We start from the raw sequence: 17,928 nt of genomic DNA on the forward strand, positions 1-17,928 counted from the left end.
TGACAAAGTAAACAAAGATGCAGTTAGAATCAGCATATGAAGCAAGTTTAAACAATACTGAGAAAAAAGTGAAAAGTTTAAACAATACCGCCAGAGTTTAAAAGTTTAACTTGTGTGTTAAACTTACAGGATTAGTTCACCCAAACATGAAAAAATTGCTGAAAATGTACTCACCCTCAGACCAGCCAAGATGTAGATGAGTTTTTTTTTCTTCATCAGAACAGATTTGGAGTAATTTTGCATTAAATCACTTGCTAAGTAATGGATCCTCTGCAGTGAATGGGTGCCGTCAGAATGAGAGTCCAAACAGCTGATCAAAACCATTAGGTGAACTATTCCTTTAAAGATATGCTAGGTCACCACATGTAAACTACTGTATATTTGTAGCATTTTTAGACAATGTATAGTAGTCAGTTATTTGGCAAAATGTCTTGAAATTGGAAAACAAGACACGTAGAGAAACTGTGGTATACTGTGAAGTAATCATGAAATGATTTTACATTATTTAGCCCTATGATAAAGGCTAAAGTAAAAAAAAAATTCTCCAAGAGAAACGCTTATATCAAGTGAAAACTCATCTGTAACACAATTTCTTTAAAGAGTATTAAAAGTCTGCTCTAGTTTGGATCTCCTTCTAAAAAAAAAAGAAAAAAAGATCGACTTCTGTTTAAATGGTCAACAGTGCCACCTTGTGGGGGACTGAGAATGTGAAAGTTTTATCTACTAGAATAAAAAAAATGTGATAAACGGTAAATGAAAAAATAAATAAACCGCGTTTAGGAATACAATAAATAAATAAAAATAACATTATATGAAATACTGAAAACCAGTGCGTTTAGGAAAACAATATAAAAAAAAGTAAAATAATGTTTCGATCGAAATACCAGTCTGTAGTTGGCTATAGGCATATGTATATGTATATATATATATATGTATGTATATATATATATATATATATATATATATATGTATGTGTGTGTGTGTGTGTGTGTGTACTATATACGTGCTGTTATTGTCGAGATAAAACATTTAATTTACATATACATTAAACTAAAAAAAGGAAGATATCTATTAAGCTATAGCTATTTGGTGAAGACACCAATGATCTGCTCAGCCCTCAGAGTGTCTAACGAAAAACAAGTTACACTGATTTAAAGTATAAAAAAATATATTTTTTACACAAGTATAGTAGAAAATCCTTTATTGAGGTGTACCAACGTGTAACAAAACACTTAAAACACTGAATAGTCAAGAACACGGTTAAAGTCAAGAAGTCTTAAACCGTTTTACCTCACGCAGGCACTTATCATAGTGTACACAGGGCTATGAACTGGAAATGAACGGATAATCAAAGTACAACATCTAAACATTGTTTCTACGATCGATTCTGCACACATATAGGCAAAGAAAACACAATGTGTTTTTATATAAAAACCATAAATATAAAGACAGGCAAAACATCCAAATAAAATATCTAAGCCGAGAGGCTTCCAGTTATTCTTTAAAATGTTAATTAAAACATTTGGCAGTTTTTGCAAAAGATTTTCGTACATATAAATAATAAACCTAAAACCTTTGGGGGGAAAGGCAGAGGTGTAATTTGACCTCATTCTAAAGAAAAGTTTCCACATTTTAAATCGTAACATATGGCTGAGATACTGAGGTCTATCACTTTGATGCGCTTCATGATTGACATGATTGTCTGGTTCTCTAAGGCATGATAATGAGAATGACTTGAGGCACCTCTATCTCAAGCACTGTCGAGGCACATATATAACCCTGACCGACCATCAGTGAGGACTAGTTGGCCTGGTTCTTCTTCTTCAAAACATTGCGGAGGTTATCAGACATCAGAAAGGGTCGTTCTGGGCTGCCGTCGTTCCTCTCCAGGTCCTCCACTGTGATAAATGAATGTGAGAAGACATGTTGAGGAACAAACAACCCATGGTTTACCATTAGCTAGCACACTAGAAGAAAGGAAAGTGACATGCCTGTGTTCAATAAACACCTCATACACAATAGTCAGACCTAAATAACAAATGCACTTTCTTGCATAATATTTATTAAAGACTAAAAGAAAGAGACACCTAAAAGAAATTGTAAAAGACAACAGAAAAAGATAAAGGCTTTCCAAGAAGGCAACAAGTTGCTTTTCCGAAGTACAGTATGTACAGTAGGTTGCAAACTGCTACCAAAAACAAAAGACAACCTTAAAGTGCATTTAAAAGTTATGGATTGCAATCTGGAGGAGATACAGTAATAAAATAAGCCGCATGACACTTAAATAAAGAGCAACATTAGATATTTGTCCTTCATAGACTGAAACCGCAGCAAAACACATACACTCAAAAAGAGCAAAATGCATTGTTCTTCTGACAGCAAAGACAACTAAAACAATGAATCAAACTTTCATTAAGAATTTTCATCAAGTTCATTTGTAGTTTTAATAGTAACACTTTATTTAAAGATAATAGCGACTTTTTATCTCACAATTCTGAATTCTCAGAACTGTTAGTTCATATCTGGCGATTCTGACTTTAAAGCAATTGCGTTATAAAGTCAAAATTGCAAGTCAATTGCGAGATATAACTTGCAATTGCGAGTTTATAAAGTAAAATTACGAGATATATAGTCAAAATTGTGAGTTTATAAAGTCAAAATTGCGAGTAACAGTCAAAATTGCAAGTTATAAAGTCAATAATTACGAGATATGACTCGCGATATGACTCGCAATTGTAAGTTTATAAAGTAGCAATTGCGAGCTATAAAAAGTCATAATTGTGAGATATAAAGTTGCAATTGTGAGTTATAAAGTCAAAATTGCAAAATATAACGTCACAATTCTGAGTTCTTTTCTCACAATTGCGAGATTATCTCACAATTCAGACTTTCCTATTTTTCTCACTATTGCTCGTTTATATCTTGCAATTCTAACTCTTGCAATATTGAGAAAAATAAAGTCAGAACTGTGGTATAAAACGTCACAATTACCTTGTTTTATTTTTTGTTGCCGGAAACAGGCTTCCATACTTTACAGTAAGGTCCCATAAATTAACAAATTAACTAACGTAAACTAACAATGAGTTACGTTTGTTAGAGAATTTCTTAATCTTTGCTAACATTAGTAAACAAAGATGCAACTGTTCATTTCTAGTTCATGTTATATTAATATTCACATTTTAAACTTGGTTTGAATAATCAGTATTAGTTACTGTTTAAATTAAGATTATTAAGATTAAGAAATGCTTCAGAAGCATTTTTCATTGTTGGTTAAGTAGTTAAGTAAGTTAGCAATAGGAACCTCATCATAAAGTGTAACCTTTTTATGATTTATTATCCTGTTTCACTTGGATAAACGTCACATTATTGAAAAAAGTTGCTTGTGAATACATTTTCATGTTATTCTGAAGCTAATTTTCCCTGACTGTCTATTTATTCCCTTAACACACAATTATTGACTGATTGACAACTCAATGGTCACAAGGTTCAATAACACCTGTGGTTCACTCAGTAAATAAGATTATATTTCCACAGTTTTCCACTGATTTCTCGTGAGCCGTCAGCTGCATGGTCTCGTCACGTGAAGTAGGGGTCCGAGCCGCATCCGTGTCCTTCATCAGGATGTCACGCAGCTCTGAAGTCATGTGATACGGCCGTGCTGCAGAGCCGTCATTGCGCTCAAGGTCTTCACCTTTGTGTGGTGTTAGTGATGTTTATTAACGTAAAGACATCAGAGGGAATGAGCAAAGAATGTGTAGATATGATAAATGTGGAATTGGGTTTGTGAGGAACAGATGTTAAAATATGAAGGTGTTGAATAGAAATAATGGGGGGAAACAGAGGGAACAGCAATAAAAAAGGGGAAAGAGAAAAAGAAAGAAGTTATTATGAGATGAAAGACAGAAAAGCATATCAGTCCCATTGAAATGCCACACCTTAGTGAAGCAGGTACCTTACACGGATTAGAAACAGCTCATACCAGAATACATAACTGAAACGCAGATTAAATCCTGAGTTTAAGATTGAGAGGTTTAAACCGAGCTACATGCACTGCCATGCGCAATGAACAGTCAGTCGGATCATTAGTGACATGAGGCTTCATCCAAAACAGCTTCAATATTTCCATAAATGCAGCACTAAACCATTTTTTTAAAGGATCACAATTTACAGTTTTAAAGTAGGGGGTGTATATTTCTTTGAATTAATTTTCAACCTTTCAGAGAGGACTTTGTCAGCTTGGTATTTATACTTATAATTATTAATGACATTTATTAATGGCAAGTACTCACAGAAGCAGAGGAAGAGTGTGTCCACACACATGGCATAAACGCTGAAAAACCCATGTGCAATGAGGTAGGTGCCCACCAACACAGTCTGGAGATAAAAAAAAAAAAAAAAAACACAGACATACATATTCAGACAGACAGCTGCAGCTTTCATTTAATTTGTTTATGAATATAAGTTGCACGCATGCATGGAGTACTGTTCAAAAGTTTGGTTTTTATTTTAAAGTGATAGTTTTATTCAACAAATAATATCTGATTTCTATTCCAAATATATGTCTTTCAAACTTTGTTTAGTAAAGAATTCTGAGCAGATGATTTCTGAAGGATCATGTGACACTGAAGACTCAAGTAACGTAGCTGAAAACTCAGCTTTACATCACATGAATAAATTACATGATAGGATATATTCAAATAGAAAACGGTTATTTTAAATAGTAAAAATATTTCACAATATTACTGTTTTCACAAGGTTTTATTCAGTTTTGTTGAACTAAAGAGACATCTTAATCATTTATAGTCACACTCGATCACTCACCAAAATAGGAACCCAGTAGTAATGGAGACTGGGAGCGGCCGTCTTAAACGCATCCGTATGTCCTGAGAAGAAGAAGAAAGCGAAGATCCCTGGGGGAAAACGGGGGAGAGAGAAAGTTTCTTGATGTATTCCATCAAAATGTAGTTCAACTTTGTCAGTAATATATAAATCTAATGTTCAGTTCAGTGTTATATAACCGGTTTAAACTAGGAAACTTACCCACAAGCCCTACAATCAGGAGTTTCCCAAGGAATAAGATGAAATCAGTGACCTTATCCAGGACTACCACCCTGTGATGAGTGAAAACATCCGTGAAACATTCATCAAATTCAGCCAGCCAACACCAGTTTACAAAACCTAGTGTGTGCCTAACTTCCTGCACCTTGCCTTTTGAAATATTTGTTTAATTATTGGTCTATGTTCAAATGCACGCACTTCTTTGCTGTTACCAGAATCATGTTTCATTGTTTGTGTTTCACAACACGAGCTTTGCACTGTCAGTTTAAATATGTTAAAATCCTGCACTCAGTTTTAATTTCTTCAAGCCTACAGTTTGAAGACGGCACCCACCTGATGACGTTTCTCATGAGGAGGAAGAAGGCATCACTTGCTGATCGGCAGAAGTTTTTACCGTATATGGCAACCTATGGCAGAAAAAAGCACTTATTCAGCAAAGATTGCATATAGAGATCAATCAAAGGTCATGTGTGTAAGCATCAGGGGGAAAAAAATGCCTCCTCTTTGACATTTCAGTGAATATCCAAACAGCTGATAAAAATATCACAATAATCAACAGGTTATCTAAAAAACTCCTGTCCATTAATTAACACCTTGTGAAGTGAAAAGCTGTGTTTATAAGAAACAAATTCATCATTCTAATTTTTTACTTCAAACTGTTGCTTCCGGCTAAAATAATACTTTATTTTAAATTAATGCTTTACTTCAGTTGGAAACGTCATAGAATCAGGAGAGAAATGTTCATGGATCAAACACTGTTTACAAGTGTAAACCATTCTAAACAAATATGTGGAAGGATTTTGAGGTGAGAAAACAATAGGTGATGGACTTTTTTTTCTGGAGGAAACTTTATTATGTATTATGGACTAGAAGCTGGAATTTAAAAAAAAAAGCTTTAATGATGGTTTAATTCTTAAAAACACTACTTTTCTCTTCACAAGATGTTAACGGACTGACTGGAGAGGTGTGGATTATTGTGAAGTTTTTATCAGCTGTTTGGACTCTCATTCTGACGGCACCCATTCACTGCAGAGGATCCTTTGGTGAGCAAGTGATGTAATGCTACATTTATCTAAATCTGTTATGATGAAGAAACAAACTCATCTACATGAAGGATTGCCTGAGGGTAAGTAAACTTTTAGCAAAATTTCATTTTTTGGGTGAACTATTCCTTTAGGTTGCAGTGGAAGAACACGCACCATAATGTAGGCGTTCCGGTTCATAAACTTGATGAACTTCTCCAGGCACCAGAAGCAGCATTTTAAACAGCACAACAAGAACTTGGCAAATTTATTCTCTGCTCCTGTGGGACCAAGAGAAAGCAAGAGAGGATCACCTCAAAAAGGGAAGCTGCAGGGTCTCCAATCACCCTAAAAGGGTTTATTTTGCAACAATGACCATATTAATGTACATTAACCAGCTAATTACATGACTACTCATAAATAAATTAAAATGGCATGAATTAGAGTTGATGTTGTTTTATTATGTGAAAAGAAAGAGGCTGCAGAGGAATCCGATAGACATGAAACTATCATAGCTCTGTAGTCGTTACCAGTCATTATATGCACAGATTCCACAGCATCGTGCAGTGATTAAGCAATAAGATAAATTTTACCCTTGAGTTTGTGGTCAATATACTCCAGCAGAACCCTGATAATCTGGACGATGGCGAGGATGAGAGAACCAAACGCCAGGGAGCCTGTGTGATATCTGTGTGTGGATATAATGCATCAAATCTATCAACTAAATCATGCTTAGGGCCCAAATGACACACTATGCTAACATGCATATTGCATACATCTTTTTCCAAGGCCATACCTGAGGGATCTGCCCAGAGAGGCACACAGCGGGTACGCAGGCATGTCATTGGGTTTATTAGGAGCCCAGTAGTAGGATGCAAAGGCTCCTGCCAGAGTCATCTGACCCAGAGCAGTGACAAAGTTTGCACACCAGAAGAACAGGAAGACGTTGTAGAATTGAAACAAGATCAGGTATTTGTGATATGGTGTTTCACCACCATAGAAAGCAAACAGGCACTCAGAACGCGGACAGTCTCTCTTCAAATGAGAAAGAGTGAAGTTCTAGAAGAGTCGGAGAAATGAGAAACAGGGATCATTCACTTTAGGACAGTAAAAAAAAAAGTCATATTTAAAGTGTGTAATACAGTGTAATGTGTGTAATATTTTAACTATGATCATGCATGAATATGTATTTAGGCACCTCAGGTTGACAGGTTTGTCTTGTATGCGAACAAACGGTTTCGTTGAAAACCTTATAAACAGGTTCACTGGATGTAGAGAGGAACCTGATGAGAGCCATTAAGGACTAGCACTGGTGTGATGTTAAACATGTGACTTTTTATAGACAATACTGGGTTTAAAGAAGTGTTTTGAATATAAGATTACCATATACATCTATTAGGGCTGAGCTGGAGGGAACTTTATTGCTATAAAATATCCCTAACATTATCTTCTTAAATAGATAAATATATATAACTCCACTGACAGTCCTAAAAAAGTGTCTGTGTATGCAGATTTAATATTTTTATATCTTATTTATCTTTTTTTTTATTATGAAACTTAAAGTTATATATTAAATTTAATTAAGGTTTATTAGATATATTGACTGATGGTCATTCAAAAGTATTTGTGCATTCTTTTTTAATATGCATAAATCTTTATTATTATTATTTTTTAATGTAATTTATTTTTGGTCGATGTTTGACAGTGCCCTGTTCTTTTTCTGGATGTTTCTTAAATCATGTAATGGACTCAGCAGGTGACCTTTTGCCCACTGACCTTCCATTAGAGTGATTTTAACTCAGATTAAGTGAGTGACTGTAAGAAGCAAGTTCCTGTCTAATGTTGTCAACACTGATTAATGTTTCGGTTCCAGTCTCGAGTCAAGGATACACTGCAGTGATGCCCCAGTACGCAATGACTATGGTCAGGAGGAAGAAGGTAAAAATAGGGTAGAACAGCGAAGACATCACACAACCGACAGCCCTGAAAGAGGGGGGAAAAAAAGGACCATGTCTTTAAACTTAACAGGCAGAATCCCCACAACAAGAACATGTTGATGTGGAAACGTCATGTCTTTAGAACTGATTCCCAAAAACACAAACCTGCTGGCCTCCTTCATGAGCTCAACAGCGATCCGGATTCGGTTCCTGAGGAAGATGAGGAGAACGAGGATGATGACCTCCAAAATAGCCAAGATGATGACTGCAGAGAGGAACAGGAGTTACTTTCACATTTAAAACGGTTACAAACTGATGAATCACCAGGACCACAACAAAACTACTTGGCTTTCCTTAGAGAAGCGAGAGAAAGAAAGACTAGCCACAGCTAAACAGAAAGAAACTGACAACTAAATGATCCATGCAACTTGCTGCAAAGGGTTTTGTAGGTGGTTTTCCGTGTGTTGCTGTGCATTTGATTTCAAATTTCCAAATACGAGCCACAGTAAGAGTGTGGCTACTCACTGAAGGCCAGCCAGGTCTGTCTGATGTGCAGGTACACAGAGAAATCAGGCTGGAAGCCCAGCTCCTTCAGGGTGATATTAGATCCAACCGTGTCCTTCAGATTGACATACTTAAAGCTGCTGTAAGCAATACCTGTGTAAGAAACAGACTAATGATTGACAGTTTAACAGTATACAAGACACGATGAACATACTGAAGAGTATGAACTGAGCCATACCACAGGCAACGACAGCAACGACCAACAAGATCATGACCCAGACCATGATTCCAGCCAGATAACGCAGAAGAACGATGAAGATCAGACTCAGCACCACAGCGATCAACAAACAACTGCACGAAGAAACAGATATACACTCAATACACAGCGGGAGAGAAATTAATGGAAATAAAATAACTAATATGATATATTATAAAAGTAACTACTTAAAGTAGTCAAATAATCTGAATGTAAAACTAACATAACTAATATAAAAATGCAAATTAAATTAAATGTATGCTTTTAGCAGATGCTTTTATCCAAAGCGACTTAACAGTGCATTCAGTTTTTACCTAACATGTGTTCCCGGGGAATCGAACCAACAACCTTGTGCTGCTAACACAATGCTCTACCACTATCATGTTTATATCATATTTAGTTTAAACTGAAATAGTAAAATTACAACTGAGAATCCCTAAAATATTTTTATTGAAAAATAGGATATATAGTATATTCACTAATATAAAGGAAGAATAACTTACATTAGGATCCAGTACCAAGACTTTGTGTAATCCTCAAAGATCTTCATTGCAACTTGACGACCCTCCATCACTACTGTTGCATTACTTTGAATGGCAAAACAAATATGAATTTATAATAAATAGCACTTGAATTGCAATGCATTTGCAGTAGTGACACATAAATGAGAAATCTTTGAAATGTTTGAGTACTGTAGTGTAAATATGTGTTTACTTCATTCCAGCCACCAGATCTTTAGCGTCTCTTATTTTGTCTCCATCATTAAATGTTTCTTTATCGCCCACAGTGATGACTTCACCCTTTTTTCCTAGAGATGGAAAACATCGCTGCAAAACTGAGGGAGATAACAATAGGATTAAGAAACAGAATCACAGAAAAAAATATAGTAATAATTTCCCATACAGTAAATATTGTAATAATAAAAGCAAAAGTTTTACATGGTTTGCTGGAAATCAGATATGCAGGGCACAGTTTTTTTTGCAAAATTTGCGGCACTGGCTTTAAAGGGAGACAGAATTGAGCGGTCATTAGACATTTGCAAAAAAAAAAATAAATAATAAAAAATTTAAATAAAAAACACTGACAATTTAACCAACAGCTTAAAATTATTTGTTTAAAACAAACTTACCATATTTCCTGGGTCTTCTCTGCAATAGCTTTTATAATATTCCCAGTCTGGTGGGTTTTTAATGGCAGTTAACAGAGTGGAAGTGCGATCTGGACATTTTTCTACACACACCTACACATAGAAAAAAAAAACGTGCATGCACTTTTTTACTAAAATATGATTTATTAAGTATAATTAAAGATAAGTTGAGTGCATTGCATTTGTGGGAACTACTGTTCTTCACAGTGCACTCTGGTTGTGTACTGCACACATGCAAGCACATAATAGAAGAGAAAGCTCAGATGCTATAAACAGAGTTCTGCTATAATGTAGGAGCAGTATAGTAGCACGACAATCCAAATACAGAAACTGGTGGACAGGACACAAACCTGAGGCGTGGGACACTGGAACTCGAGGAGGACCATGGGACTGGCACACTTCATCATGTTAAAGTAGAACAACAAGGGCTTCTTCCTGTTACACACATCACATTGAGGCTTACACTGATTCATTTCAATGACAATATTCACAAATTCATCAAGCATTCCAAGTCCTTCCAACATCTGATTTTTTTTTATTCGTTTTTTATATTTAAGATACATGTCCTGTGAATAATTCACTGGAATGCACTAAGAATCATTCCTTTTTCTCCCCAAATCCTCACATCTCTATCCAGGTTTGTTTTCACAGACTTTCATTTTCACATCTGTTCCCGATTAACAGTGTTTCCTGGAATGTTTCTAAAGAAGGTAAATGCAATATTTCTTATCTGTTAAAATGACAGAAACCACACTGAAATATCATCACTCATTAGTTATTCTAGTTAGTGAGCATTTTTTGATTAAGCCAATGCATGTTACATAACACATATTACTACAGTGATATTTAGCACGTGCATATTATTCTTGCACTAATATTTTGCAATTCTCTATTGAAAGTAACTTGTTTATATTTGCATATTTGAAGATTAATGTCACCTCATAGTGTTAATTTTTTGAAAATGCTTATTAATGCACCTTTCAATGATTATTTACAGTTTAACAGTAGTTACTCCCATAATTCATGCGAAGCATCACGGGGCATAGAGCTTGAAGTTCTCCATTACAGTCAAGATTTACAAATGGTGTGACTGAATCTTTACAAAGAGACGGAGTAACAAGTAATAATCTTAAATTTGGTGTAACCTACTCCAGTTTTCCCTGGCCACAGTACTGTCCCAGACTGTCTGTGGGGTAGATCACCTTCCTCGGGTCACCGTGGCTCCAGGCTGACAGACGCAAACAGAAATGAGTATTTCATTCCCACAGAGCAGGCATTCTCAAACCTCTTAACAGATTTTAAAGTGCTTTTTATGTAGCCATTACATTTCCATGCAGCCATTACATTACATGCAGACTGACTCACCCAGTATCCCCACCGCAACGTAGCCCACTATGGCCACCATGAACAAGATACAGCAAATAATGTCTGTGCATCCTCTGTGGAGCAGAGAGAACCAGTCTGATTCAACATGCTTTAAAATGCTTTAAAGGGGTCATGAGAGGCAGTTTCAAACGTTTCAGTAGATTACAATGCTAGTTTATATAAAAAATAAGAAAAATTAGGGGTGCTCTGATCACGATCGGCCGATCGTTAATGCGCATCTCGTCAGTAAAGCCGGTTCTCTAATCAGCGGTTAATTCCATCAGGTGCGTGATTTCACATAGAGCAGCTGTTACTACACAGAGCCGTTGTTAACTGAGAAGATGGGCCAATAAACGCTGAAAATTAATGTGATTTGCGCATCTTCTCTATTCATCTTCGCGATGAGAGGAATAAGACATAATTCACCCCAAACAGATGGTAACGCATTGTTTACCATGAAGTTGCGTGCAGAACAACCAATCAAAACTATGTTAGTTGACCAATCAGAACACAGTATGCTACCGAAAGGTGGGGTATAAGGAAACTGAATCTTTTGAACAGCTTCGCGCAAACCGTTTGGTGATCTCTGAGAATTGAGGTAATTTTAAAATGATATTTTGACAAAATGACAATGTTTTTTAACCTTGGGTGGATTTAAACCTAATGTACAGGACTTATAAACAGTGATAGGAAGCTTAGAATTTTCATCTTACTGGCTCTTTAAATATCAAGAACATGACCCCTTTAAAAGCTACAGGACAAATACAGAATGACCATTGCACAACATTTCATAAGGTGAAGCATCAAACATCGCTGTTTGCAAATGCCAGGTTTGATATCAAAGCTGAATTTGTTTTATTTATTTTTTATAAAAACTCTTTTGGGTTCGTTCATGAAACAAATCTGCTGTATTACTTCAGACTTCGAATCAATGCATGGACCATTGTTTCAAAACTTTAATGGTGCTTTTTGTTCCTTTTTTTTGGAGTTTGACAATGGGTAATAGTTTCTTATATAGAAATCAAGAGCACAATGTAATGTAAACAAACAACCTAAAGTGAAACCTAAATGAAAGCGAGTAACTGGTGATTTTAAAGTGAACAATTACTTTAATGTCACAAAAATCAAAGAAATCAACTAGTTTCTTACCTGTTTTGGATGGGCCCTTTGAAGTCGGGGTCAAATTTTTTGGGCTCTCCTGTGAGAACAACAGAGAAAAACTAAATTAAATACAATTGAACTAAAAGAGTCAATAAAGAAAACCACTCACATATAGCCCATGAACTTGCATTTGAAGCTGTATTTACCCAACTAAGCACATGTTTGCATAACCCCTGCTGATCTGCAGCAGAGGAGTTTCTCCAGCACACACACCTAGAAAATGTCATTCCAGCATAGTGAGTGAGCAAGAGCTTCCTAAACACAGTAAACGACCAGCTTAGACACCCTAGCAACCACCCAAAACACCCTAACAATGTGTAGAAGCATGCTTAAAACCACTCAGAACACCCTTGTCTTTTGGTAGTGACTTATGCACCCGGAAAACACCACTCACATTTCCATCGGGAATTCAAAAGTCTAGTCTTGTGCCAGAAATAACATAATCCAACGCACACTGTTTTGGAAATACTTCTTATTTTACAGCCCTGGAACGAACCTCCCACCACATAATGGATTGGAAAGGGTAAGTCGAGTAAGCCAAGAAGAGATTTTCCATTCAGTTATATGCATGCTTTTAATTACAGTACAGTTGTTGCTGCTTGTCAGTTAAAATCTACGGCCAGGGTTTGCCTTTAAAATAAGTCAGTCACATGATATGAAATGTTGTGCTAAACAGTAAGTGACCAAGGTGCCCTGTTAAGTTAATTTAGCAAATACGTCATGCCTGAATGATGTCATGCTTAAAAATGTCTGTCACTACATTGGAAAAGAATACGTCAATCTAAATGACATATAAAACTACCTACACCACAAGCACATTTTCATGAAAAGATTACACACAAACATCTATTAGGTTTTATATATGGGTTAGGTTAGGTTTTCAAACCACTAACGGCAAGTGCAAAAAAAAGTTTGTATGCCACTTGCCGTGACAAAATCCACTTGCTTGGATATTTTTGGATCTGATATACTGGCATTCAGAGATTTTTAAGCACACCCACTTTTTGGGGCCACTGATCTTCAGTCATGTAAACTGAAATAAACAAAGAACAGATGTGAAAGTGCTCTTAGTGGAGAAAACTGGTAGAATTTTCCACTGAGTTCATGAAAATCTTTTCCGTTTGGGTCTCAAACACTAGCGAAAAGCATACATAGTAACTTAACAAAATGCATTTGATTGAACAACACTTAACAAGTAATCAACATAAAATGACTTACACATGATTACTCACAAAAAAGACTTCATGAGGAACATCACAACCAACAACACACAAAAAATGTGACCTAAAAGAGTTAAAGATTTATGCATTTGAATTGCATTAACCACATTCCCATCCACTTAAATTACAGCTTTAACAAACCAACTAATAAACTTTATGTAAAGCATATTTGCCAGTCATAAACATATGTAACATGTAATATACAGGTAAGATTCATTCATTCATTCAAAAAAAGAAAAGAAAAAAACAATCTTGATAGATTATTAACTATTTGTGCCGATTTTAAAACAATAATTTAGAAAAAAGTCACTTTACTAAAAGCGTCAAGGTTGTTGCTAATATTCATCTTTATGGTAAATAAGTTAATTTGTCCCCACCATTACAATGATTTATTGCGTCCTAAGTAAGTACATTTCTACTGTGGCGTGCGACTGTAAACATCCACACCCTCCGAGACAGGCATGCACAGACTTCCTGGGCAGACCAGGGTATTGTGAAGATGGACAAAAGGCCTAGTATGATACTAATGCAGTGTTAACACACTTCTTCGGATATGCCGAATGAATGCAAATGGAATAAAAGCCAACAGCAGTGCCATTAGAGCAGCTTCAGGGAACTAAATCGCCCTACAATGCAACCACTGAAATATCCCACAGATTATGAGAAACCATCTGACTCCGTGTCTGGACATGACACCAGGCTGACTGCACAGAAATACTCCCGGCTCATCTCATTACTCATACAAGAGAACACTTTTCTTGTGGTACATTGCTCAGTGAGAGTTTCAAAGGGCTTGTCCAAAAGCCAAAACCACGAAAACACAGACACCTCCAGAGAAGATACCATCAACATCAGGTGACATTACCTCTGTTTTTGTAAGCACCTTCCTCCACCGGCATCTTTATGTTCAACGGCTCTATCTGATGATATGATATGTCCACTATCTGACTGTTACTTCCTGGTTTCAAGCGGGAAACCAGTCTGCTGCTGTTGAAAACTGGTTCAACCAGTCCAGAACATGTTCAAGCTGAACTAAACACCCCTTTTCAAGCAAGAAAATACTGGATTTCCTTCATTTGATCTTTGTAAACTTGGCTCCGTGTCCTTTCTGAACTGTTTTTCTCATCGTTTCGTCTCTGCAGGATTAAATGGAGCTCTTTTGTGTCTAACATAAGGAGGCATCTGAGCTGGGTGTGATGACAATGACTTTCATTCATTTTGCGATTTTGTTGCAAAGCAACTTTGTCGAGCAAGTGTCTCTTGAACCTTCCTAAACTGCATTAGCAGCACGACTAAAATATTTCAGACAAATATTAGATCTTCTCTTCTATCTTCTCACAGCCTCCTGTCTGCGTAGGTTTATCAGTGTAAAATCTAAGCGTGGGAAACAAAACTTTCTTTCGGTTTCACAATATCTAATTAGACCTATTTATATGAATCTCCACTCATGCTGTTATGATGTAATTAATTTGAACCTATGTCATTCAATGCAAAACACATAAACAAGCATAAGTTTTAGTTCAACTATGCTAAGATTCAAAGAAAATGGAAAGTGATTACATAAATCAAATGTAATCAAATCAGAGTTATTTTAGGGGTGGGACTCCTAGTTACTGGTTTGTAAATAGAAAGAAAAATAAAGTGTGAAAGTTTTAAAATATTTTTTTTAAGTCGATATTAAAAATTGTTTCAGTTACAGTTTTATTTACATTAGTACATTAAGTTATTTATCAAGAAATAAAAAAGGGTTACTTATTTTACCTAAAATTTCTTAATAGCATGAAGAAATAATTCAAATGTGTTTTTTTCTTTGAATAAACAATTGACTTCAGTGACTCTTATTCTGTGTCTGATGATTAAAATAAAGTCAGCTGTGTTATTAAACAAGATTTTGGACAAAGCAGTGAATATATCATCTACATTCATTATTATTGCTTCATCTAAGTAAATAAAAGTGCATAATGATAATCATGATAATGCTTAAAACATACAGTGAAACAACATCCATAGACATCACTCATACAATTTCAGTAAATAGGCCACTGCTCTTTAATTATGTACTGTACAAAAAACAAAGGGAAGAAAACAAATCAATAGCACTTCCATTTTTCTCTCAGTGACTAATGGAAGGAAAGCTGCAGTCAGCAGTTCATTTCCTGAATGTGATGTGACAAATAACTGGTAATGTACATGAAGCTTACACCTTTCTAAAGTCACTGTAGATTTAAGATATGATATCAGTTTTGTTAGGGAGACAAATGTGACGTTATGGAAATGCCACTGCGATTTCCTGTTGTTTGGCTTCTGGGGAAATGAAGCAGAATGTGCTCTGAGAAGTTCAGGAATTCCCCAGGAGTTTTCAAAAGTTTCTGTGTTATCAATCATTAGTAATCAGCTAAATGAATAATGAATAATGTATAATGACATGAAGGCTGAACTCAGTGCTTATTTATATTTTTTTTAGAGCCTGACAAAAAAACTAAAAAACTCTATATAAAAGTGCATAAAAGGAAGAACTCAGTTGTTTTTATTCATAAAGAATTGCACAAGATTACAGTGAATCATTTCAAACCCTACACTCTAAAAAACTAATTTAGCTAGTATTTTCCTTTAACACTATGCTAGAAATTAGTCTACTACTAGACAATTCTTATTGCAATTAGGAGATATAAAAAGATTCCAGTGAAAAAAAACATTGCTTGCAAACTATCAGAGATGTTGCACTGCATGTAAAAGTTATCCGTTCCCTAATTTGAAACAGCTGCAGTCAAACTCATGCCCTCAGGAGCAGAAATAGCACATAAGTACAGCTCAGAAAAACGTACCAGTTTAAAATTAAGAGGTTAAGGCCTTATTTTACATCTTTAAAAAGCGCCATCCTATGTTCCACCCTTTAATTACATGCACTCCAACTCGTGAGAGCAGCCTCCCCTAACCATGTGCTCTGTGACTTGGGTTACAAGATATAGCCTTTGCAAAGCAATAGTGGCAAATAGCCTACTGGTTTTAACCTAATGCACAAGCAGTAGGCCTAATGTTCTTGTTAGAGCAACACTGGTTTTAAACCGAAACCAAGGACAGAAAGCATATGCAAACTATTTGAACAGCCACAACTGAACCTTTCCATGCTGTCTATGTTGTGTCCAAGGAATTCATGCACAGGGCAGCTGCGTGGTTTCATATGTCTGTATGTAGTTTTCCCCTGAGCCACTGCTTATAAACAAACATGTACACTAATAGTATAACATGAACATTTCAACCATAACACAATGTGATGGAAAGCCAAATGCACAGCATTTATTTTCCAACCACCAAATGTAGAGTAAACGATCGGCTGCTAAATTAAAATCACAATGTTTAGAGATAAGAGTGTTCAGACGTCACGCTTGTTAAGGTGTAAGGAATACTTCCAAAAATATTGTAAAATATGAATTGACAAAGCTAATAACGGGACTTTTAGGCGTTGCCTTATTAACAAACCGCCTCAATATAACACCACACCACTCTATCACTTTAACACATAGTGTGCAGCCAAAAACATCTTCATTAGCTGATATCTGAGTGTTTATTAAGCGGCGGCGAAGTAATTAAAACCCATTTCACTTTATGTTTGGAAGCGTAAATGTGAAAGGGCTCTCTGAAAAACCTCAAACTAACAACTTTTAATAACAAACACCAGCAAATGTAAACCAGGAATACATTTACCGTATTTTGGTTTCTCTTCCATATCCATTTCAGCTGTTTATTCCAAGCGCGTCTGTCCGCGGACTCCAGGAGAGGGGCGTGGCTTGAAAGGGGAGTGATTTGAAGTAGGGGGCGAAACTTGAAAAGGGCGTTACTTGAAGTAGTAAGTTTTGAACGTGAAGTTGTCCGAATCACACAGAACCACGTGAGATCTCAAAACGAGATGTTGTTGGCAATATGGTCGCTTTAACCCAACTAGCAAGTAACATTTAGGTTTTTTTCCTGTAGGTTGAGGGTCCGTGTACGTTTTGATAGTTTGTTTTTTCGATTGAAACACAAAACAAAATAACGAGAAACCACCTGTTTTTCGTTTGTCGTTTCAAACCAAAATCAAAGAAACGGTAAAAAAAGAGCCGTTCTCCCGTTTTTGGTTCTGAATCTAAAAACGAAAAATGACAAAACCAAAATCAAATAACGGTCCGATTTTGGTTTTTTGAAATTCCTTTTTCCATTTTTTCGTTTGAAGATCTACATTGAAAAACAGACAGGTTGGCCACGTGACCCGGAAGTAATA

At 35.9% G+C, this 17,928-nt stretch overlaps 1 protein-coding gene across 4 annotated transcripts; it reads right to left on the reverse strand.

Moving 5' to 3' along the window:
* Window positions 1-1,186: 1,186 nt before the first annotated feature.
* LOC127952815 (choline transporter-like protein 2) lies at window positions 1,187-17,516 on the reverse strand. Of its 4 annotated transcripts, none has more exons than XM_052551644.1 (22): window positions 17,376-17,516; window positions 12,439-12,487; window positions 11,290-11,363; window positions 11,074-11,152; window positions 10,275-10,359; window positions 9,907-10,017; window positions 9,716-9,776; window positions 9,492-9,612; window positions 9,281-9,364; window positions 8,760-8,872; window positions 8,543-8,674; window positions 8,183-8,282; window positions 7,971-8,063; window positions 7,279-7,363; window positions 6,877-7,139; window positions 6,674-6,768; window positions 6,258-6,361; window positions 5,392-5,465; window positions 5,041-5,111; window positions 4,822-4,910; window positions 4,290-4,374; window positions 1,187-3,691 (listed from the first exon to the last, which is right to left on the reverse strand). In XM_052551644.1, the coding sequence occupies exons 1-22, from the start codon at window positions 17,401-17,403 to the stop codon at window positions 3,504-3,506; spliced, it is 2,184 nt and encodes a 727-aa protein (XP_052407604.1). In that variant the 5' UTR covers window positions 17,404-17,516; the 3' UTR covers window positions 1,187-3,503. The 4 variants fall into 4 exon arrangements, with proteins under 4 accessions (XP_052407604.1, XP_052407606.1, XP_052407603.1 ...); XM_052551646.1 differs by having other exon boundaries at window positions 1,187-1,898; window positions 17,376-17,513; XM_052551643.1 differs by lacking the exon at window positions 17,376-17,516 and adding an exon at window positions 14,536-14,645.
* Window positions 17,517-17,928: the final 412 nt, after the last annotated feature.

This window comes from Carassius gibelio, chromosome B3 (genome assembly GCF_023724105.1).
Source record: "Carassius gibelio isolate Cgi1373 ecotype wild population from Czech Republic chromosome B3, carGib1.2-hapl.c, whole genome shotgun sequence".
NCBI classification, from domain to species: Eukaryota; Metazoa; Chordata; class Actinopteri; order Cypriniformes; family Cyprinidae; genus Carassius; species Carassius gibelio.